Source organism: Phyllobates terribilis, unplaced genomic scaffold (assembly GCF_046119375.1).
Source record: "Phyllobates terribilis strain yellow unplaced genomic scaffold, ASM4611937v1 Scaffold_1__5_contigs__length_1240528914, whole genome shotgun sequence".
Lineage (NCBI taxonomy): Eukaryota > Metazoa > Chordata > Amphibia > Anura > Dendrobatidae > Phyllobates > Phyllobates terribilis.
This window is the reverse complement of record NW_027362761.1, coordinates 1,157,544,397-1,157,568,356: the sequence shown is the minus strand read 5'-3', so window position 1 is coordinate 1,157,568,356 and position 23,960 is coordinate 1,157,544,397. Positions and strand designations below refer to the sequence as shown.

Below are 23,960 nucleotides of genomic sequence, written 5' to 3'. Positions count from 1 at the left end.
ACAACCTGCGGTTAAACCTGCAGTCCATGGGTTCAACAGTCAGGGGGCAGTTAGCAGCCATATGTCCTGGCCCTTGGCATCACCAGCACCTAATAGCGGGGGCACCACCAGTCCTTGAGACCAATTTAGGAGAAACTGGTCTCCTGCCACCCTCACTCTGGGGTACCCCCACAGTGTGGGCTTGGTTCTTACTGTCCCCACCAGAGGGCCGTGACCCTTTCCCAGACTCCGGGGCTTGCAGGGGCCGGCGTGCCATTTGCATTGGGGCAGAGTCCCGTTCAAAAGTCCTGGGTGGCTGTATACCGCTCAATCAGGCTAACCACCTGGTCGAGATTACCTGGGTCCCCTTGCCCCACCCAATTCTGTATGGCTGCTGGCAGAGTTCGCACCAGCCGGTCCACCTCCACCCTCTCTACCATTTGGGCTGGGCTCAAGGTCTCAGGCTGGAGCCACTTTTTGACCAACTGTAACAAGTTATATGCCTGAGACCTAGCGGGTCGGGACTCCGCAAAGGACCACTGGTACACGCGTTGGGCTCACACATAAGTATTACCCCCCAGTTGGGCAAGGATTTCACCTTTCAGCTTCTCGTAGTCCTGGGCATCCTCCCAACTGAGGTCAAAGTAGGCCTTCTGAGCTTCGACCATCAGAAATGGAGCCACCACTTCAGCCCTATGATGGACTGGCAGGCACTCCCGCTCCGCTGTGCATTCGAAAACTGTGAGGAAGGCTTCCATGTCGTCCTCAGGACCCATCTTCCTTAACGGTGCTCTTACTTTGTCCCAGGCCTCACGTCGGAGAGATATTCGGCGTTTGCGCCGTTTTTCGCAGGGCAGCAATCTGTTGCAGAATCAGTTCATTAGTCTTTTGCTGCTGCTGCTGGTACAGTAGCTGCTGCTGATTGTGCTGCTGATCCCGCTCCTGCTGTTGCCGCTGGGTGAGTACAAACTGCTTTAGTAGCTCCTCCATTTTGTCTGTTGGCCTAGGCTGCAAAGTGGCAGGCCTAATAATAGACATGCAGCTGGTGTTGGGGTATGCCTCAGCTCACACTGCTCACATTCTCCATCATAATGTAGTGCAGCGGTGTGTATACATATATGATTGCAGTGTAGGATAAAAGTAAGTTTGGACTTGGTCAAACTAGTTGTCCAAGGCAGATTTGGTAAAACCCGGCATGGGCTTTTATTCTTGGAGTGGACTGCAGGAATGGCAGTGGGGCAGTCCACTTCCTCCAGCCCGGGTCTTATAGGTGGCTCATGGCCACAGATTCCTGTTTAAAACCTGCAGCAAAGGTTTGGGTATGTCAGTTTCTGGTTTGCAAGCAGTGCTCTGCTCTGTACAGGCTTGTGTGAGGCTGAACACAGGTCTGTGAAGGCTCCACATCTGATGCACCCTGAGTGACATGGCGCGGCCGTCTCCCACGGCAACAGGGTCTTATGAACTGTGTGGACATCCCGGCTGCGATCCGGAGGACAGCTTTTGTTTTGAACTGTGAGTTTTGATGAATAAAGCTGTTTAAGGACATGTAATTCTATAGGCAGACGTGTCAAATTTTAGCAATGGGCTTCTGTAAGGTTATGCCGCCGAAGGATTTTTAACCCCTCTACTACCCATTACCAATCTTCTAAATGTGCCATCACTCTGGCAAGTGATGCAGAAACTTTCCTGTAGTGCGGCTGCAGTGGGCTCAAAAGGCGGCGGGCCCACTGAAAGCACCTATAAGGGCCAGCTTGGTCCTCCTCTGACGCCCAGTCATAGGAGATTGTTATTAGCATTATATACTAAAGTATTGCATTATGCATTGCAAGTGATCAAAAACTGCAGGATCAAGTCCCCTAGGGAAACTACGGAAAAAAAAAACTAGAAAGGAATTTAAAAAAATAACTAAAACAAAAACTCTTTAAATTATCATTCCCTTCCTCGCGCTCTCAAAACAAAAAGAAAAAATTAACATTTTTGGTTTCTCTGCAACTGTGAAAGTCCGACATCGCAAAATATGAAATGATTTAACCCCTACAACAAAAGCCGTAAAGAAAAAAAAAAGTCAAGATTAGTGTTTTCTAGTCACCGCACCTTCCCCAAAAAATACAATAAAAAGCTATCAAAACATAGTATGTGCTCCAAAAACGGTACCAATAAAAACATCAGCTCGCCACGGCAAAATAAAAAAAGAACCCTTCACACGGAAAAGTGAAAAAATGGCGGCACAAGTTAATTATTTTTTTTACGAAGTTCCTAATATTTTTAAACCATTAAAATATATATTTTTAGGATCTATATCTATATCTATATATATATATATATATATATATATATAATATATAGATATATATTTATGTATATAAACAACTTTGGTATTACCATAATCATACTGATTGGGAAAATCATGTTTCCAGGTAATTTATACCGCATGATGAACGTTGTCATAACAAAACCCAGAAAACAATGGTGGACTGGTGTTTTTTTTTCACCTCACTTGGATTTTTTTTCATGTTTTTCAGTACATCATATAGTAATATGAGTAAAACTACAACTAGTCCTGCAAAAAAAACAAACCCTCAAATGGCTACTTTGATGGAAAAGTTCTGTTTCTTGGGATAAGGGGAGGTAAAAATGAAGGCCCAAATGAAAAAGCGTTAAAGGGGTTGTTCAGGTCTATAGTCACTCTATATGACTGCAGACTTGTGAATCCTCTGCAGACTTGTGAATCCTCTGCGTACAGTGCACGCTGTCAGGATTTGTCGGTGCTGGGAGCGGGCTGGCGCGTGAGTGCAAGTAAGTGATTTGCATACATGTGGTCACGTGCCGACTAGTCGTGCACAGCCTCACTCAATACAAGGCCGGGCTCGTCTAGTCGAAATGTGGACGGTGAGTACCATCTGCTCCCAGCGAATCGTGACAGCGCACACTGTGCGAGCTGTGAGGGTTCACAAGTCTGCAGTCACACAGAGTGACTACAAACCAGAGCCCCACGTCTGGACAACCCCTTTAAGAGTGGGCGGTCTCAAAATGGCCAATTACAGGGCAATTGATGTTACACATTAATATAATATCACATTTTTAATTCAATATACAAACTACATCTTCCTATTTTAAAACCAACTTTATTAACACCTAATTCAGGAAAAAAACAAACAGGACAGAACCACGTGTTCCTACTTTCACCAATCACCGTCCTCTATATTTTCCGGTTGCTAGGGCGGCGATCAAACATAAGGATAGTAACCAGGCCGAGTTGCACTCTGGGAATAGTAGTTTTTCTCTTAGCAGAGAACCATTTTAGAACTGCTGCGCTGTTAACATTAGGACTACAATACCCAGCAGTCATCGCGCTGCATTAGAAACCGCTGTTGAAACTACTATTGGACTGTTCTGAGCTCCTAAAGAAGCAGGGAATGTCGCAGAAGGTAAGTGACTGCTTTACTGAAGACTAGGCTGCATTCTCCACATCATCCACGGGCATCAGATGCAGGGCTCACCACAGTGGGGTCTACTTCTGGGAAAGCTGGGTGACAAACAGTATCACTCTTCCTTATTGCACTTGTCACTCAGCTTTCCTATTATTCCTACATCTGCATAAGAAGCAAATTAAGAATGTGTTGATTTGCATAGAAAAAAACCCTCTTAAACTTGATGAGGCTGGTGTATTTACTTTGGGAAAAAATCCAGCTCACAATGGCTGTGTAGTCCTCTTTGGAAAGTTCTGCCCCATTCATATCCATATAGTCATATCCAGTTCTTAGCCTTTATCATACCATGAAGATTATACAGGCCATTCAGAAATGGGATTTTTCAAAGTAAATACACCAGTCTCATCAGGTCTAAGATCTTTTTAATAAATTATGCAGATCACCTTCCAAAAGGATCATTTTTGGCAGGATAATGTCACTTATTTCCATAGCAGAGCAAAAAATAAAAAAATCCAATTTTATGAGCGGGTCTGCTAAAAAAATGGCGGAAAAAGCGCTAAGAAAACAATCAAAACACTGATCCTCTTAATTTGTGCGGGAAAAATGACGTTCTGTCCGTATGTCCGGGCTTCCAAAAGGCGCCAAAGCGTTTAAAGAAGTGACGTCCGGCGGCTCCACGCCGATCCTCAGATTCTTCAGGTGTTTTCTGCCGAGAAGTCACTCGATATTTCACAGATGAAGTCAATGGGAAGGATAAGATGGCGCCCGGGCGTCTTATTGAACATTCTGTCAGCGTTTTGGCTTCATTGTCTTCATCGTTTTGTAGAATTTTAAAAAACGTCTGGAAAATATCAGTAAAGAGAAGCTTCAATTTTTTTTTAAAATAAATAACGACAGCGAAAATAAAACCCTGAAAAAGTGCTGAGGAAATGACTAAAAAACTCCAAAGAAAGGGGACAATTCCTGGAGCATCTTCTGCTTGAAAAAGGACCTGCGGAAAAAGACGCGGTGTGAATCTACCCTTAGGGTATGTGCACACGGTGCGTTTTTTATGCAGTAAATCCGTGCGGAATTGGCCCCAAAAACGCATTGGAAACCTTATCCCAGCATTTTCTATGAGATTTTGCAAGATCTGTACACATGATCAGGATTTTTCCTAACAGAATTTCATGTTCGGAAGCAGCATGTCCTTTCTTTGGGCGTTTTTGCTTGTCTTTTTCCTATACAATGCATTGGAAAAAACGCATGGCAAAAAACGCATTAAAAAAACGCTGCAGAAATTTCTGCAAAGCAAATCCTGATTGTGTGCACATACCCTAAGGCTATGATCTTTTGATGAGTTTTGTATGTTGCACTATTTGTGCTCCATTTCTGCACCTAGTATTTAGGTTACTTGTGTTTTCTTAGGGTGCAGACAGATGGCCGTATAACATGGACGAGGATTACATCGCAATGCTCGGACTGGCCGGCGGCTCTTCTGACCCGAGCGTGACAGCGTCATGTATTTCTATGCAGCTGTCACTCTCCGGTCAGTGATGCAAAAATATACAGCGTCAAAAACGCACCAAAAGCTCAGCGTGGGAACATAGCCTGAGGCTATGTTCACACATTGCATTTTTGCTTTTTTTTTTTGCTGCTTTTTTTTATGCAAATGTTCAGCTGCATTTTACAGTACCAGCAAAAGCTATGAGATTTCAGAAATCTCCAGCACACCACACACATTGTTTTTTTTTTTTTTTTTCTGACTGACTTGGAAAACTGCTGCGTTTTTGCAAAATGCAGCATGTCACTTCTTTCAGCATTTTTTCACCCATAGGAAGCAATAAATAAGTGCAAAATGCAGAAAAAAACGCAGGTATCAGGTTTTGCTGTGTTTTCGGTGCAGAAAACCTAAGGAAGTTGCATCATCTTTTTTTAGGGGGAACAAGGGACAAAAAAAAAAAAGTGCAGCAAAACCTGCTTTTTGTAAGCAGCTTCTTTCCTGCCAAGAGAGCAGGTTTTGCCTGCAGAAAAAAACTGCAGTAAAAATGCAACGTGTGAACATAGCCTTACTGGTACAAAATGTTGCAGTGCAGAAATAGACAAATTTCCTAAGCAGTAGAGTGGAAAATGTAGGATATGAGGACATGTTCCGTTCCGTCGCGTGAACTGATGCAGTCAGAAGGGGAGGAGCCCACTAATTCTTATGGGGGCCGCCTGGGTTCCATTAAAGGTGTTGTTATCACCTATGCACAGGATAGCATGCTGATCGCTGGGGTCTGACCTCTCGGACCCGCACTGATCGGCAGAAGAGGGATCTTTATGTCCCCGTTAGAATGGAGCATCAATGCCCATGTGCGACCGCCGCTCCATTTATTCCATATGGGGCTGCCAAGCCTTGTGTTCGGCTTTTTCGGCAGCCCCATAGAGCATGAGCGAAGCATCCAACTTGCTGCTCCATTTTGTAATAAAATTCCCCCCATCTAGGATAAATCTTCCCTGTTCTGCTGAATATTGCCGGTCCCAGCAGTCACATCCCCCTAAACAATCAGCAAGTTATCATCTATCCCATGGAAAGGTATTTCTTGTTTTTGATGGGTCGTTCCCTTTAAATGTCAGGTTTTTTTTGGAACAGAAGAAAAAAAATTCTGCATGTTGTGCTTTTATTCCTTTCTAAAAAAACGGACACTAAGGCTATGTTCACACTTGGCGTTTTTTCAGCGTTTTTTTTCTGCAGCAAAACTTGATCTCTTGGCAGGAAAGAAGCTGCGTCAAAATCACAGGTTTTGGTGCGTTTTTCTGGATCCCTTCCACCACAGAAGCATGAACACAGGTCACCAATGCAAGACATATGTGAAACCATATTAACCAGAATTACAAATGTAACAGTGGGGGGAGGTGTATTGGTCAGTATGGCCACAAGCCCACTATCAGTATTTGGTCAGTATTCGTTCAGTATTTTTTCTCAGGAGTGGGTGATAAATGTAGAATTGGTGACTTGTTTCTATTATACCTTTTCTCTGATTGTTCCTCACCTGGTTTTGGCTCCCACTCCTGAGAAAAAATATTGACCAAATACTGATAGTGGGACCATGGCCAACTAGTTTACCTAAGACACTGGCAGTGCATTGAGTTTGTAGGACACCATTTACTTTCACACTATGGTCTGCCATTGGGTTGCTCAGGCATTGTTCAATTTCACACCTCCCTGGGCCACAGGTATTGTTCAATCTCACACCTTGCTCAGCCATTGTTTACACTATACACATCTCTAATTTAATTACACTGTACTAATCCAAACTGCCATCTCACGTGACAAAGACAAGATGGTAAAATGACAAAAATAAATGAGTTTCACATACTGCTCTCCTTTTTTTTTTTTTTTTTTTTTACTAAAAAGGCACCAAAACCTGATAGCTATGTTCACTCTAGGCATTTTTTTCACCACTTATTACTTTCAATGGGTAAAAAGCTCTGAAAAAAATGCAGAAAAAAACGCTTAAAGACGTGACATGTTCTATTCTGCAAAATAACATGCAAAGCACAAAATACTGATCAAACAAAAACCAATGTCTGTGCAGGAGATTTCTGAAATCTCATCGACTTTGCTGGTACTGTAAAACGCAGCAGAAAATTTGCATTAAAAAAAAGCAGCAAAAAAAATGTTGAAAAAACACCTAGTGTGAACATAGCCTTAGTGGTCTGTTTCATTGGTACAGTAGTCATTTGCATCATTGCCAGTTGTCTACAAATTCCTGCACAGTCTGGAAAACTTCCCGATCACTGAGGGTCCGACCGCTCGGACCTCCACAGGTCCCGGGAACAAGGGCTCTTCACCCGATTGAAAAGAGCGGTGGTCGATCATGCGCTCTGTTGCTCAATTAATTCTTAATGGGAACGTCAGAGATAGCTGAGCACAGGAAGATTAGAGCGCTGATCGACCCACTCACAAGGGGCTCTCGCCATAGGTGGGAGTCCTAGTGGTCAGAGCCCCAGGGATCTGGACATTATTCACTATACCACGGTTAGGTGACGACTTCCAAACTTGGGAATACACCCTTAAAGAGAACGAGGTCAAAAGTGGGCAGTTTATTCCTGAGCATTTTTTTTTAATCTGCCATACTGTTACAGAGATATGGGCCTTTTTATTTAGTGCTCATTTTTATGGTCTTTTACTAAGGGGGTGTGGCCAACAGGCTAATTATGCAGAGCAAACTGAAGACACGCCCCCGAGGATCCTGTGAGCCGCGCCTCCTTGTAAAGGCCATAAAAATTAGCATTAAATAAAAAGGGCCATATCTCTGGAACCGTATGACGGAATAAAAATAATAATAATCAGGGGAGTAGAGGGAATAAAATTAGATCAAAAACTGGTCCCATTTCACCTGGTAACAAGTCCGTTAAGGCTGGGGCGACATTGAGATCGTGGTGCCACGCTGCGATATTACACCTAATGATTCCCTACGGTGTTACATTGTGACCAGTGACGTACCACAACATAAAGTCCAAAATGTTTCCAAAAGTGTTTGATCTTCAGTTTCTGGTCGCATGCGACTCACCATATACTAAACCCTTTACCGACATATGACGTACAGTTACGGTTATGTCATATGCCGCCTACCTTACTTTGACGCGGGCTCGCAAGCTGAGCCTGCATCTTTCCCGGCAAATGATGTCTGAATTATTCAGCCATCATCTGCCGCTAACAGCCGCGGATAGTTAATAAAAATATGCAAAAAATAAATAAATAAATAAAAAATATATATATATAAGTTCAAATCTCACCCTATTAAAAAAACCCACATATTTGGTATCGATGCCTTTCGTAAAAGCCCGATCTATTGAAATATAAAATAAATTAACCCAATCGGTGAACGGTGGAATGAGAAATTGGATCGAAACGGCAGAATTACTTTTTTTTTACAACATTGCAATAAAATGCAATTGAAACATCGTATCTACCCCAAAATGGTAACAGTAAAAGCGTCAGCTCAGGGTGCAAAAAAATAAGCCCTCACACTGCCCCAGATCCCGCAAAAAATTACAAAATTACGGTTTTGGACAAAGGCTTAACTAAAAAAAAAAAAACTATATGTGTTTAGTATCTGACCTGGAGAATCAGATTGCAAGGTCAATTTTACATGTAGTGAAAATGGTGAATAAAAATTAAAAAAAGATTTTTTTTTTTTACTATTTCGCCGCACTTGGAAGTTTTTTCCCACTTTCCAGGACTCACACAATAAAATGATGATTTCATTCAAAAGTACAACTCGTCCCACAACAAAAAAAACAAGCCCTAGTGCGCATTGTGGAAGACGGGGAGGAAAAAAGAAAGCGCAAAAAGAGATGGGGGGCACCGAAATATCAGTGCCTTCTGTAGAGAACTCCTTACACGCTGGGAAGACGATACCCTGGCAGCTTAGAGCGGGACAGACAGCGTGTGGGCAGCACGTGGGCACAATGCCAGCAAGGGAGAGATCAGATGTCACGCTGGTTGTCTGATACAATAGAAAGACACAAAACCAAACAGAGACCCCACAATACCGGTATAAGCGGGGTCAGAAACGCAACGGGAAGTCAGCGAAGAGGAATCATTAGATTGTGTGCACATCTATCGGGGTAAGAATTGCTAATGCAACTATATATATATCTCACTAAATTAGAATATCATCAAAAAGTTCATTTATTCAGTTCTTCAACACAAAAGTGAAACTCCTATATTATATAGAGTCATTACACACAGAGGGATCTATTATATAGAGTCATTACACACAGAGGGATCTATTATATAGAGTCATTACACACAGAGGGATCTATTATATAGAGTCATTACACACAGAGGGATCTATTATATAGAGTCATTACACACAGAGGGATCTATTATATAGAGTCATTACACACAGAGTGATCTATTATATAGAGTCATTACACACAGATGGGATCTATTATATAGAGTATTACACACAGAGGGATCTATTATATAGAGTCATTACACACAGAGGGATCTATTATATAGAGTCATTACACACAGAGGGATCTATTATATAGAGTCATTACACACAGAGGGATTCTATTATATAGAGTCATTACACACAGAGGGATCTATTATATAGAGTCATTACAGACAGAGGGATCTATTATTTAGAGTCATTACACAGAGGGATCTATTATATAGAGTCATTACACACAGAGGGATCTATTATATAGAGTCATTACACACAGAGGGATCTATTATATAGAGTCATTACACACAGAGGGATCTATTATATAGAGTCATTACACACAGAGGGATCTATTATTTAGAGTCATTACCACAGAGGGATCTATTATTTAGAGTCATTACACACAGAGGGATCTATTATATAGAGTCATACACACAGAGTGATCTATTTCAAGTGTTTATTTCTGTTAATGTTGATGATTATGGCTTACAGCCAATGAAAACACAAAAGTCATTTATCTCAGTAAATTAGAATACTTTATAACACCAGCTTGAAAAATGTTTTTAAAATCTGAAATGTATGTTCAGTAAATGCATCAATACTTGGTCGGGGCTCTTTGCCACATTGATGCAGTAATCGATGCGGCAATGTGGCATGGAGGCGATCAGCCTGTGGCACTGCTGAGGTGTTATGGAGCCCAGGTGGCTTTGATAGCAGCCTTCAGCTCGTCTGCATTGTTGGGTCTGGGGTCTCTCATCTTCCTCTTGACAATACCCCATAGATTCTCTATAATAGATTCTCTATGGGGTTAAGGTCAGGCGAGTTTGCTGCCAATCAAGCACAGTGATACTGTTGTGTAAACCAGGTATTGGTACTTTGGCAGTGTGGACAGGGGCCAAGTCCTGCTGGAGAATGACATTTCCATCTCCCAAAAAGCTTGTCGGCAGAGGTAAGCACGAACTGCTCTAAAATGTCCTGGTAGACGGCTGCGCTGACTTTGGTCTTGATAAACACAGTGGATCTACACCAGCAGATGACATGGCTCCCCAAACCATCACTGATTGTGGAAACTTCACACTAGACCTCCAGCAGCTTGGATTGTGGCTCTCCACTCTTCCTCCAGACTCTGGGACCTTGTGGAGTGTGTCAATGACTGCCTTCTGGACATCTGTCAAGTCAGCAGTCTTCCCCATGATTGTGGAGCCTACTGAAACAGACTAAGGGAACATTTTAAACGTTTAGGAAACCTTTGCAGGTGTTTTTTTGTTAATTATTTTAATTTACTGAGATAATGACTTTTGTGTTTTCATTGGCTGTAAGCCATAATCATCAACATTAACAGAAATAAACACTTGGAATAGATCCCTCTGTGTGTAATGACTCTATATAATAGATCCCTCTGTGTGTAATGACTTTATATAATAGATCCCTCTGTGTGTAATGACTCTATATAATATAAGAGGTTCACTTTTTGTATTGAAAGAACTGAAATAAATTTACTTTTTGATGATATTCTAATTTAGTGAGATGCACCTGTATATGGTGAAAGACAAATAATAATTCTGTAAAGGGAAAAAATCATTTGCTTTGTGTCATGTCATTTTCCAAGACCTTAGTAACTTTTGTACTTTTTGGTTGATTGAGGTGTGAGAGAGGTTTTTTTTTTTTTTTTTTTTTTTTTGCGCCCATTGGCACCATTTTGGGCTAGATACGCTTTTTTTGATTTTTTTATCACTTTTTATTTTATCTTTTCTAAGAATTGCAGCAAACAAAAAGGAACAATTCTGTAGTTGTGAGATTTTTTTTTGGTGATAGTACAAGCTGAAATAATTTTGATTTTAATAAATGGACACAAAGTTACGGATATGTTTATTTTTATTTGACTTATGACCTGGGAAAACTTTTTCTGTTGTTTAAACATTTATGCCATTATATGTATAATATAATATATATACAGTACAGACCAAAAGTTTGGACACACCTCATTAAAAGAAGTTTTTCTGTATTTTCATGACTATGAAAATTGTACATTCACACTGAAGGCATCAAAACTATGAATTAACACATGTGGAATTATATACTTAACAAAAAAGTGTGAAACAACTGAAAATATGTCTTATATTCTAGGTTCTTCAAAGTAGCCACCTTTTGCTTTGATGACTGCTTTGCACACTCTTGGCATTCTCTTGATGAGCTTCAAGAGGTAGTCACCGGAAATGGTCTTCCAACAATCTTGAAGGAGTTCCCAGAGATGCTTAGCACTTGTTGGCCCTTTTGCCTTCACTCTGCGGTCCAGCTCACCCCAAACTATCTCGATTGGGTTCAGGTCTGGTGACTTTGGAGGCCAGGTCATCTGGCGTAGCACCCCATCACTCTCCTTCTTGGTCAAATAGCCCTTACACAGCCTGGAGGTGTGTTTGGGGTCATTGTCCTGTTGAAAATAAATGATGGTCCAACTCAAACCGGATGGAATAGCATACCGCTGCAAGATGCTGTGGTAGCCATGCTGTTCAGTATGCCTTCAATTTTGAATAAATCCCCAACCGTATCACCAGCAAAGCACCCCCCACACCATCACACCTCCTCCTCCATGCTTCACGGTGGGAACCAGGCATGTAGAGTCCATCCGTTTCACCTTTCCTGTGTCGCACAAAGACACGGTTGTTGGAACCAAAGATCTCAAATTTGGACTCATCAGACCAAAGCACAGATTTCCACTAGTCTAATGTCCATTCCTTGTGTTCTTTAGCCCAAACAAGTCTCTTCTGCTTGTTGCCTGTCCTTAGCAGTGGTTTCCTAGCAGCTATTTTACCATGAAGGCCTGCTGCACAAAGTCTCCTCTTAACAGTTGTTGTAGAGATGTGTCTGCTGCTAGAACTCTGTGTGGCATTGACCTGGTCTCTAATCTGAGCTGCTCTTAACCTGTGATTTCTGAGGCTGGTGACTCGGATAAACTTATCCTCAGAAGCAGAGGTGACTCTTGGTCTTCCTTTCCTGGGGCAGTCCTCATGTGAGCCAGTTTCTTTGTAGCGCTTGATGGTTTTTGCAACTGCACTTGGGGACGCTTTCAAAGTTTGCCCAATTTTTCGAACTGACTGACCTTCATTTCTTAAAGTAATGATGGCCACTCGTTTTTATTTACTTAGCTGGTTTTTTCTTGCCATAATACAAATTCTAACAGTCTATTCAGTAGGACTATCAGCTGTGTATCCACCTGACTTCTGCACAACACAACTGATGGTCCCAACCCCATTTATAGGGCAAGAAATCCCACTTATTAAACCTGACAGGGCACACCTGTGAAGTGAAAACCATTTCCGGTGACTACCTCTTGAAGCTCATCAAGAGAATGCCAAGAGTGTGCAAAGCAGTCATCAAAGCAAAAGGTGGCTACTTTGAAGAACCTAGAATATAAGACATATTTTCAGTTGTTTCACACTTTTTTGTTAAGTATATAATTCCACATGTGTTAATTCATAGTTTTGATGCCTTCAGTGTGAATGTACAATTTTCATAGTCATGAAAATACAGAAAAATCTTTAAATGAGGTGCGTCCAAACTTTTGGTCTGTACTATATATATGTTACACACACACACACACACACACACACACACACACACACACACACACACACACACACACACACACACACACTATAAACCTTTTCCTGCTCTCCCATTTTAGGTCAATTAGGATTACCATCATTTTAATATTTGCCAAATGCCAGAATAATGAGAGAGAGAATGTTTTAAGGCATTTTTATTACTTACTGCAAAGTCAAGTTTCCATACATTTCATTACTATTTAGTACCGTTGCCCTTAATGACTTGGGTCACATGTTTGGGATATCCTTCCACAAGCTTCTCACAATATTTGGTCGGAATTTGGACCCATTCCTCCTCACAAAACTGATGTAACTGATCCAGGTTTGTAGCTCGCTTTGCTCGCAGCCTTTTCAGCTTTGCCCAATTTTCAATAGGATTGAGATCAGGGCTCTGTGATGGCCACTTCAAAACATTGACTTTGTTATCCTTAAGCCACTTTGGTACCATTTTGGCAGTTTGCTTCGGGTCATTGTCCATTTGGAAGACTAATTTCTGCCCAAGCTTTAACTTCCTGGCTGATGTTTTGAGATGTTGCTTCAGTATTGCCACATAATCTTCTTTTCTCATGATGCCATCTATTTTGTGAAGTACACCAGTCCCTCCTGCAGCAAAACAACCCCACAACATGATGCTGCCACCCCCATGTTTCACAGTTGGGATGGTGTTCTTAGGCTTCCAAGCTTCTCCCTTTCTCCTCCAAACGTAACGATGGTCTTTATGCCCAAAAAGTTCAATTTTTGTTTCATCAGACCACAGTAGATGTCTCCAAAAATTAAGGTCTGTGTTCCTGTGTGCATTTGCAAACATTAATCTGTCTTTTTTATGTTTCTTTTGGAGTAATGGCTTCTTCCTGGCAGAGTGGCCTTTCAGCCCATGTTGATACAGTACTCGTTTCATTGTGGATATTGACACAATCTTACCAGTTTCTGCCATCATCTTCACAAGGTCTTTTGCTTTTGTCCTTGGGTTGATATGCACATGTCGGACCAAAGCACGTTCATCTATTGGGACACAGAACCCGTCTCCTTCTTGAGCGGTATGATGGCTGGACATTCCCATCTTGTTTGTACTTGCGTATAATTGTTTGTACAGATGAACGAGGCTCCTTCAGGTATCTGGAAATTGTACCCAAGGATGAGCCAGACTTGTGCAAGTCCACAATTCTCTTCCTGATTTCTTTAGACTTTCCCATGATGCTACAAAAGAAGCAGTGTGTTTCAGGTGTGCATTAAAATACATCCACAGGTGTGTCTCTAACTCAGATGTTGCCAAAAAACCTATCAGAAGCTTCCAAACACATGACATCAATCATATGAGCAGTCCAGAATTCTTTAAAGGCATAGTAATCTTAGTGTATGGAAACTTTTGACTTTGCAGTAAGTTATAAAAATGCCTTAAAACATTTTCTCTCTCTCTCTCTCTCTCTCTCTCTCTCTCTCTCTCTCTCTCTCTCTCTCTCTCTCTCTCACTATTCTGGCATTTGGCAAATATTGAAAATTCTGGTAATCCTAAATGATCTAAAACAGGAAAGGTTTATTCTTATTCCATGTTAGATATTGAGATAAACCTGCAGATGTGTCTTTTTATATAGTGTGTGGAGACTTCTGCTTTCAGCTGTACCTGTTAAATATAGTGGTGCGAATTTTAAAGTCTGCAGCTTGTCAGCACTTTTTGTGGATTTAGCGCGGATTTCACCCTTTCATATGAAAAGGAATCTCTATATTTTACATATTTGGATGTGTATTTTTTAGCAGTGCATCTGCAGCCTATGGCCGTGTGCACACGTTGAGTATTTGCAGCAGATTTTTCTGCACCAAAAACCAGAGTGTAACAAAAATAACCTGAGTAAAATAAGTGCCTTTTATACTTGTTATGTGCATGTCTTATATATTTTTCCCCATTTATTTGAATAGGTGAAAAACGCTGAAAGAATTGACGTGCTGCAGATTTGATGGTTTAAATCCGCAAGAAAAAAAATAAGCAGCGGGTGCATGAGATTTCACAAAGGCATTTTTTACCTTTGAAAAATACACTGGAAAAAAAGCAGCGCGTGAACAAATCCTATATGCAGTAATATTCCCGCGGGTTTTCTTGTGGACTTGTTGCAGATTTCACTCTTTCCATTGTAAGGAGACTTATAGGCCTTGCAATGCTCCTTTTGGAAATTAAATATGCAAATTACAACTTCTAGTAGGTGGCACTAGAGTTCCTTTCTGAAGAGGCAATTTGCATATTTAATTCCCCAGAGGAGCATTGCATGGCCTATAAGTCTCCTTACACCAGTATGTCACTCTCCATAAGGAGAGATGTTACCCATCAGACTCCATTGTAATTGGTGAAATCCACTTGAATCTACACAAAAATATGACCTGCTGCAGATTTCAATATCCAAACCGCAGGTCAATTTCCTTGCAGAAATTCCCAGCAATGTGTAGATGAGGTTTGTTGTGATTTCTTCTACGTACAGTATATTACGCTCCCATTATTCTTTATATTCGCAGACACTTCCCTGTACGTTTGCAGGGTCTGGATAGTCACTACCTGAACATATGACAGCCTGAGCTATTTCACAAGGCGGAGGAAATGATGAAATGTCTTCATGGGTTCAACACAGTCACTTCATTGCAATTTGCTATGTGGTCACACGGGTCCATCTGCACCGCCAATTATTGCAGGTGTGGCGCCATTACTCACTTGCCGTTAAGTGTTTCATTCATGATCACGCCGTTCTGCAGTCTTATTAGCTGCCGTCCAGTATTCACAAGCAAACAGACACTTGGAAAATGCTCAAACTTCAGACTGGATCAGCAGCCGTGGCAGTCCTCATAGGTTAGGACTGTCATATTTACTGTGGACAGGAAGAGATGGAGTCTAATTAGACCATTGAGGACATCACGCTCAGTAGTGCGGAAAAACTCACTTATGTCAAACAGCCATAGAAGACACAAATCCTGCATAGGTTTTATACATATCACTTATTAAAGGCATGTGCCCACGGCGGCGTCTAGATGCCGGCGTACCCACAGAACTTTTGCAGTGGAAGACGTTATAGGAAAACTGTGAAGACCCGGGGTCTTCCGTGTGTGTAATACTACTCAGACAACACAGGGCGAGGGTAAAACTGTGCGGCAATACTTTATTGCACCACAAAACTGACAAAAAACACATAGAACAGTCCCAGCTAATACCCAAGATGGTACAACATTACACAGGCTCACCATTCCGCTGGCCCGCCTGGGATACAACAGCTGCGACTTTGGGACTTCCAGGGCCAACTACCTCAACCAGTGGCCCCCCGATTCTGGTAGGCCCCCACCGAGAGAAGATAGCGGCAAGCTTAGGAAGCTAGCAGTCCAGCGAGGTACAAGGCATGGAGACCCGGGAGTCCCACCCTGGCCTGTCCGAGAGTTTCCATGGAGCCAAATGACCAGCTGGTCCCAATCTGGCTTCTCCGAATGTCTCCATGAGTTCCAGGCGACCGGAGGGTCCCACCTGGCAACCCCAAAGAACATATCCATGGGGCCAGGTGACTTCATCGTCCCAACCTGGTCTCCCCAAATGTATCCATGGGATCTCTGATGGTCAATGGAGCAGATCCGGATCTTTCCAGTCTAGGCTATATACCCTTAGGCCAAAATCATGTAGAATCCAAATCTGTGTCTCTTTGGATGGAGCCGCCATGCTATCCATCTACTGTCCTGAAGGATGTCTCTCATTCTCCTTGTAAAGTCTTTCTGATTCTCCTTGATTCTGCTTGCAGCACTACAGACATCCTTGTTTACATTTACATCTGTGTAAGGTCATCAGTTACAGGTTGGGGGGAAAGGTAAAGTGCTCAGGTCTCATTGTTCGAGCATTTAATGAATTTACATAGTTTGTCCTCCTGTTTTGTGAGTCAACAAGCCACAGGGTCCACACAATGGTTAATCAACATATTTAGCAAACATTCATGGTTCACCGAACCAAGAGGAGACAACAGTCAGGGTTATACAAATAGTATGACCTTTTTGATGAACCACAGAAATACTCATACATTTACAAGTCAACATAAACACAATGGTGTATTTCTCTTGGCTTAACAATTCTAGACGTCTGGCTGATTAAGATTATAAGCTATGTCGTAACAAAAACGCTGGCTGTGTTTTTATTGAAGAAAGTCTTTGGCATTTTTCTTGTCTTGACTTTTCTTGTTTTCTTTATTTTGTATATAATCTTCTGGAAGCCGCCTGAAGAATCGCCGGGTCACTTTTAGCTGCTTTACGGCTTTCGAAGCTCAAAAAGACGGAACACGAGCGAGGAAGTCTTTTGACATTGCTGTGCCGTATGTTCGTTCTTTTTGCTGTTTTCTTTTAGGGCTTTTTGAGGCGAGATCAGAGCGGAATCTGCTTGAAAAAAGTCGTCATGTTCACATACCTGAAGAGTAAAAATAAAAAGGCCTATTAATGTGTGGCCCATGTTTTTCGGGTCCGATGCCCTAATGAAATATTGGCTAGGGATATTAGTCAGACAAAAGAAAACTGTGGCATGTTCCATCAGACTGAGGATTTCATGCTTCTGGGTAATGGGCTTGTTCACACAATGTGTTTTTTATATATTTTTCGTCCATTTTTTTGGACAGAAAAAAATGCAGCGTTTTACAATAGGGGAATCTGCACACGGACAGTATTTGGAGAATAAAAATCAGCTGGCAATACTGGAATGTTGGAAGGAAAAATATGTGCATTTTTGATGTGTTTTTTCTCTTGAATGGGTGAAAAGCGCTGCAGAAAACAGTGAAAAATAGAGGTTCATAAAAGGCCTTGATGCTTCAAATCTACAAGGAAAGAAATAGGCTATGTATGAGATTTCAGAAATCTCATTCACTGTGCTGGTACTATACTTTTTTTTTTTTTCCTGCAAATAAAAAAATGCAATGTGTGAACAAGCCCTAACAGAAAAATGAATGAAATTTCTGAAATCTCATGCAAACTTGTTTTTCCAAACAATTTTATATACCGTATGTAACATAAACAGAGCAGGCAGTCACCCTCCCAAATTGAACACAGGACATGACGGATTCACATGAAATCCACCTGAAAAAGCTCTTAATAAAATGCAATAAAAAATGAACATATAAATAACAATGTAAAAACGACTTGCTGTGCACATAGTCAGTCTTTTTGGAGCTTCTTTCTGGCTTCAAAATCCATGAAGCTGTTAAAAGAAGTAACTGGTCCATTCTTCTGGGGGCTTCTACTTGGAAGCCGCTCACTAGTTTATACAGTTAAAGAAAAAAAAAAAGAAAAAATTACCAAAAGGAAATGTTTGTACTGATACATACCTCAGCTCCGCTATTTCTCTACACAGTAACTGCGGAGATCAGTGAGGAGGGTGTGTTCTTTTCTCCCTTGTTTATTGTTGCCTGCTTGATTCGTCAGCCTCATGCAGGGGAAGAAGTACACGCCCCCAGAGGCAAAAACGAGCAAAAGGAAGTGAAATGTTTGTACTGATAAATAACTCAGCTCCGCTATTACTCTACACAGTAGCTGCGGAGATCAGTGAGGAGGGTGTGTTCTTTTCTCCCTTGTTTATTGTTGCCTGCTTGATTCGTCAGCCTCATGCAGGGGAAGAAGTACACACCCCCAGAGGCAAAAACGAGCAAAAGGAAGTGAAGTGTTTGTACTGATACATAACTCAGTCACACTATTTCTCTACATAGTTGCTGCGGAAATCAGTGAAGAGGAGGGTGTGTTCTTTTCTCCCTTGTGTATTGTTGCCTGCTTATGATTGGTCGACTTCATACAGGGGAAGAAGTACACGCCCCCAGAGACATCTATGGTAACGCTTAGTTGAACTACATGAATTACAACCTAAACTTTACACACTAATATCTCCGTAACGGAGAGGAGAAATTAAACAATAAAAACTACATTTTACTCAGCTCTGCAGCCGCTATTCTATGATGTGGCCCTCTTAACTGGTGAAATGTCCCCTTTAAGTGCTTTTGAATCTTTTTTTTTTCTCCGTTCATGTTTTTTTGCAGCCTTTTGATTGGATAGTGCTTAGTTTGGAGCGTTTTCTATCAGGACCCACTGACATGCATTTTCTTTTTTTTTTACTGCCAGGTGTTTTTCAAAATCTGAAAGCGCTAAAAAAAACACGCAATGTCATCAGAAAAGGGTTTTTTGTGTGATTTTTTTTTTTTTTTTTGCTGGACCTGCTCTAATAAACTCCTCAAAATGCTCAGTGAGCACAAACTTTTTAAGACCTAAACCCCAGGTGTTCGCCTCGTTGTGATGGTTGCAGCTACTTTTCTTAGTACCTACATAATATAATATCCGGGGGGGATGCGTTTAGCAGGGACTGTATTGTGTCACTGACAAGGTAAATGCATCCGTACTTTCTGTGATAATAGTGATTATAATGACTGCAATTATGTTATTACAATAAAAAGTGTGAAGACGTTATAGTAAAGTGTCACGTATCACGTAGAAAAAGATAGGAGTAATCACGTGTTTTAGTGTCCTGACGTCATAGCTTTCTTGTCGGACTTGTATGGTTACAGATGACTCATTATGGAAGATGCCTCAGCCTGATAATCCAGCTCCATAGCAAGTATAATCCGGAGGATCGGAGCCTGGAGCACTTCCTAGAAGAATCTATGGAGGACTTTCAGGTAAGAGAATGTGCTTAGTTATGCCTAATACTCATACATGCCAGAAATAGGGGAGACCTCACAGCTCACCTCCTCCCCCTCCTGCACAATGACTGATAACACCTCTATATACAGTAGATAACACAGGATCCACCATTCACACTATGTGATGTCACAGCTCACCTCCTCCTCCTCCTGTACAATGACTGATAACACCTCTATATATAGTAGATAACACAGGATCCACCATTCACAATAGGGGATGTCACAGCTCACCTCCTCCTCCTGTACAGTCATGGCCAAAAGTATTGAGAATGAGACAAATAGTAATTTTTCAAAAGTTTACTGCTTCATTTTTTGTAATGGCAATTTGCATATACTCCTGAATGTCAAAGAGTGATCAGGTTAACAGCAATTACTGTACTTGCAAAGTCAATATTTGCCCAGAAAATGAACTTTAACCCCCAAAACACATTTCAACATCATTGCAGTCCTGCCTTAAAAGGAGCAGCTAACATCGTTTTAGTGATTGATCCATTAACACAGGTGTGGGTGTTGATGAGGACAGGGCTGGCGATCAATCAGTCATGATTAAGTAAGAATGACATCACTGGACACTTTAAAAGGAGTCTGGTTCTTGGTATCATTGTTTCTCTTCAGTTAACCATGGTTATCTCTAAAGAAACACATGCAGCCATCATTGCACTGCACAAAAATGGCCTAACAGGGAAGAGTATCGCAGCTACAAAGATTGCACCTCAGTCAACAATCTATCGCATCATCAAGAACTTCAAGGAGAGAGCTTCCATTGTTGTCAGAAAGGCTCCAGGGCGCCCAAAAAAGACCAGCAAGCGCCAGGACCGTATCTTAAAACTGTTTCAGCTGCGGGATCGGACTACCAGCAGTGCCGAGCATGCTCAGGAATGGCAGCAGGCTGGTGTGAGTGCTTCTGCACGCACTGTGAGGCGGAGACTCTTTGAGCAAGGGCTGGTTTCAAGGAGGGCAGCAAAGAAGCCACTTCTCTCCAGAAAAAACATCAGGGACCGACTGATATTCTGCAAAAGGTACAGGGAGTGGACTGCTGAGGACTGGGGCAAAGTCATTTTCTCTGATGAATCCCCTTTTTGATTGTTTGGGACATCTGGAAAACAGCTTATTCGGAGAAGAAGAAGTGAGCGCTACCACCAGTCTTGTCTCATGCCAACTGTAAAGCATCCTGAAACCATTCATGTGTGGGGTTGCTTCTCAGCCAAGGGAATCGGCTCACTCACAGTCTTGCCTAAAAACACAGCCATGAATAAAGAATGGTACTAGAATGTCCTCCAAGAGCAACTTCTCCCAACCGTCCAAGAGCAGTTTGGCGCCCAACAATGCCTTTTCCAGCATGATGGAGCATCTTGCCATAAAGCAAAGGTGATAACTAAATGGCTCATGGAACAAAACATAGAGATTTTGGGTCCATGGCCTGGAAACTCCCCAGATCTTAATCCCATTGAGAACTTGTGGTCAATCATCAAGAGACGGGTGGACAAACAAAAACCAACAAATTCTGGCAAAATACAAGCATTGATTATGCAAGAATGGACTGCTATCAGTCAGGATTTGGTCCAAAAGTTGATTGAGAGCATGCCAGGGAGAATTACAGAGGTCTTGAAGAAGAAGGGGCAACACTGCAAATATTGACTTGCTGCATTAACTCATTCTAACTGTCAATATAACCTATTGGTGCTCATAATATGATTGCAATTATATTTCTGTATGTGATATAAACATCAGACAAACACTAATAAAAACCAGAGGCCAGCAGATCATGTGAAAATATAATTTTGGTGTCATTCTCAAAACTTTTGGCCATGACTGTACAATGACTGATAACACCTCTATATACAGTAGATAACACAGGATCCACCATTCACACTATGTGATGTCACAGCTCACCTCCTCCCCCTCTGATCGCAGTGACCTTTGCCCAGATGAGAGAATGCTTATTACATGGTGAGACAGAGCTAAGCTAATGTCCATGTAGCTTTCCTGAATGAACAGGAAGTGTGAATTGTAAATGAGGCCTAGTGGCCACTGTGAAAATTGCTTTCAATTTGAAATATGTGAAAAATAACAAGAAAAAACCTGCAAAAAAATTGCCCATCATTTTTGAAATAATACATTAAAAATAAAAACCTGATTTGGACAATCAGAAGAAGAGCAAAGATATAAAATGTAAAAACTACCCACAATCATTTAATCTGTGCTAACAGTTTAGTAGAAGCTTCACTACAGCCTCTCCAGGACCTTTCATACACTGATTTCTCAGAGCAGTTCATTAGCTCTTAGGAGGATGGCAATCAGAAGCAACCTGCGTTAAAGGGTTTGTCCATACTGGAGATTATTCGTTATTAGTCCTGGTGGTGGGACCTTCAACTTCAAGTGACAATTCCAAAAGGACACCATGATATTCACCACAAGGTCCCCAATGGATCTACTAAGTGGAGGTGCTGATATCCGGTTAAAGAGGCTGGAGAAAGGTATAAAACAGCGCTTGCCTGTAGTCTCTCTGACCTGACTCACTGTTTTATGCCTGCTTTCATCTGTGTAATCCAACGCAAAGACGTTGCCAAAAAAGGAGAAGCTTCACTACAGCCCCTCCAGGTCCTTCCACACAGAGATTTCTCAGGTTAGCAGATCATTGACTCTATGGAGTGTGACTATTAGATGCAACCCCCATTAATGTAATGCATGGAAGGGGACCTCCAGTTTTGGGCAGCCTCGTGTTCTGCTGTCCTTTGATACTGGTTCTGCTTCTGTTTTAATTACTGTGAGAAGCTGAAGGTAAAGGGACTGTAGATATTATTAATGACTTATTGATAAGGGAAAATACACATAAATTACCTTTGGTTTCAACAATGCTATGTGGTAATGAAAATTACACTCCTAAACATTCCATTAAAAATGAGGCTGACTATCGTTCCTTATCCCTTCACACAAGACGTGCAAAAATGCACAGTCTTGCTGCCCTCATCACCAAGGAGTTAAAATTTATTTTTGTTGTCATACCGGTCTAATATGTCCAGGATCTACCCCAGTTCTTATACTCTGTAAGTTGCCATCCACTCTTTTTTTTTGTGGTCAGTTTGTCATCATCAGCATTCTACCAGCACTTTAGATCCTGGGACTTCCTTTTTCTCACTTCTGAGCATGCATTGTGCCTGATACCTGCTTTGCCCCCAGGCTATGTGCCCACGATACAGAATTGATGTGGATTTTTCCTGAGAGTTTCTGCCTCTCCCTGGCAGAAAAAACACATGTGGTTTGTACATGCTTTTTTCTGCCAGGGAGAAGCGTTTTTTAAGCATTTCTGCATGCGTTTTTTCAAGCGCTTTACCAAGCAATTTTGAGCATCACTTGGAAAAGTGCTTGACAAGTTGGTCACACAATATTAATCCATGCGACCGGCATATATAGTGTGTGACCAACTTATGCTGCTTTAAATGCAGCATCAATTGTCTGTCCTCGGCGTCCGTGTTCTGAAAGGACCTTCCATGACGTCATTTAGTCAGCTGACAGGTCACGCGACCGCCGACGTCAGCGGTCGCGTGACCATCACATGACTAAATGACGTCAATGCAGGTCCCTTCAGAACACTGCGGGACGCCGAGGACAGAGGATGCCATCGGAGAGGAGACCGGGGGCCACCGGATAGGTACGTATAATGTTTTTTTTTTTACTTTTTAATTCTTTTTTTACTAATGGTACCCGGGTCGGATGAGAGTCTCCTCTTCTCCAGACCTGGGTACCATCCGCGCATTGAAACTCATAACATCCGCATACAGACATGTATACATACGGATGTTATGCGGTTCAATGCAAGTCAATGGCGGCGATTTTGCCGCGATTACGCACAAGAAATGGTTGTGCTGCGGATTTTTCCGCAATGATAATCAGCAGCGGAAATTTGCGCAGCATGTGCACAGCACATGCGGATTATCATTGGGAAACATGGCAGACAACTTAACAAGCGTTTTTAATGCGTTTTCGCGGCGGAAACGCATTAAATTCGCATCGTGGGCACACAGCCTTAGAGTAAACCCTACGTCTCTCATGACTATCTGCAGTTTCACAGACGGGAGAGCAGGAGCCGAGACACAAAGACTCGCTCCCAGCTTCCTGTCATTTGTCTCAGTGTCTCTGCTAACACTGATGAATTGCAACAGGCAGAGTTACGGCCCCACTATCAGTATTTGGTCAGTATTCGGTCAGTATTTTATCTCAGGAGTGGGAACCAAAACCAGGTGAGGAACAATCAGAGAAAAGGTAAAATAGAAACAAGTCACCAATTCTGCATTCATCACCCACTCCTGGTTTTGGCTCCCACTCCTGAGAAAAAAGACTGAT

At 41.9% G+C, this 23,960-nt stretch overlaps 1 protein-coding gene across 4 annotated transcripts in view; it reads left to right on the top strand.

The window, feature by feature from the left end:
- The first annotated feature begins 3,281 nt into the window (after positions 1 to 3,281).
- The window catches only part of LOC141162527 (cilia- and flagella-associated protein 99-like), an 89,996-nt gene continuing 69,317 nt past the window's right edge, over positions 3,282 to 23,960 (top strand). For 3 of the 4 annotated variants that reach the window (XM_073648749.1, XM_073648724.1, XM_073648740.1), the window contains exons 1-3: positions 3,311 to 3,407; positions 15,439 to 15,612; positions 19,482 to 19,592. In XM_073648749.1, coding sequence (XP_073504850.1) covers positions 15,529 to 15,612; positions 19,482 to 19,592 — 195 coding nt within the window. In that variant the 5' untranslated portion in view covers positions 3,311 to 3,407; positions 15,439 to 15,528. Of the gene's footprint in view, positions 3,408 to 15,438; positions 15,613 to 19,481; positions 19,593 to 23,960 lie in introns of all 4 variants that reach the window. The other variant, XM_073648732.1, reaches the window with a different exon arrangement.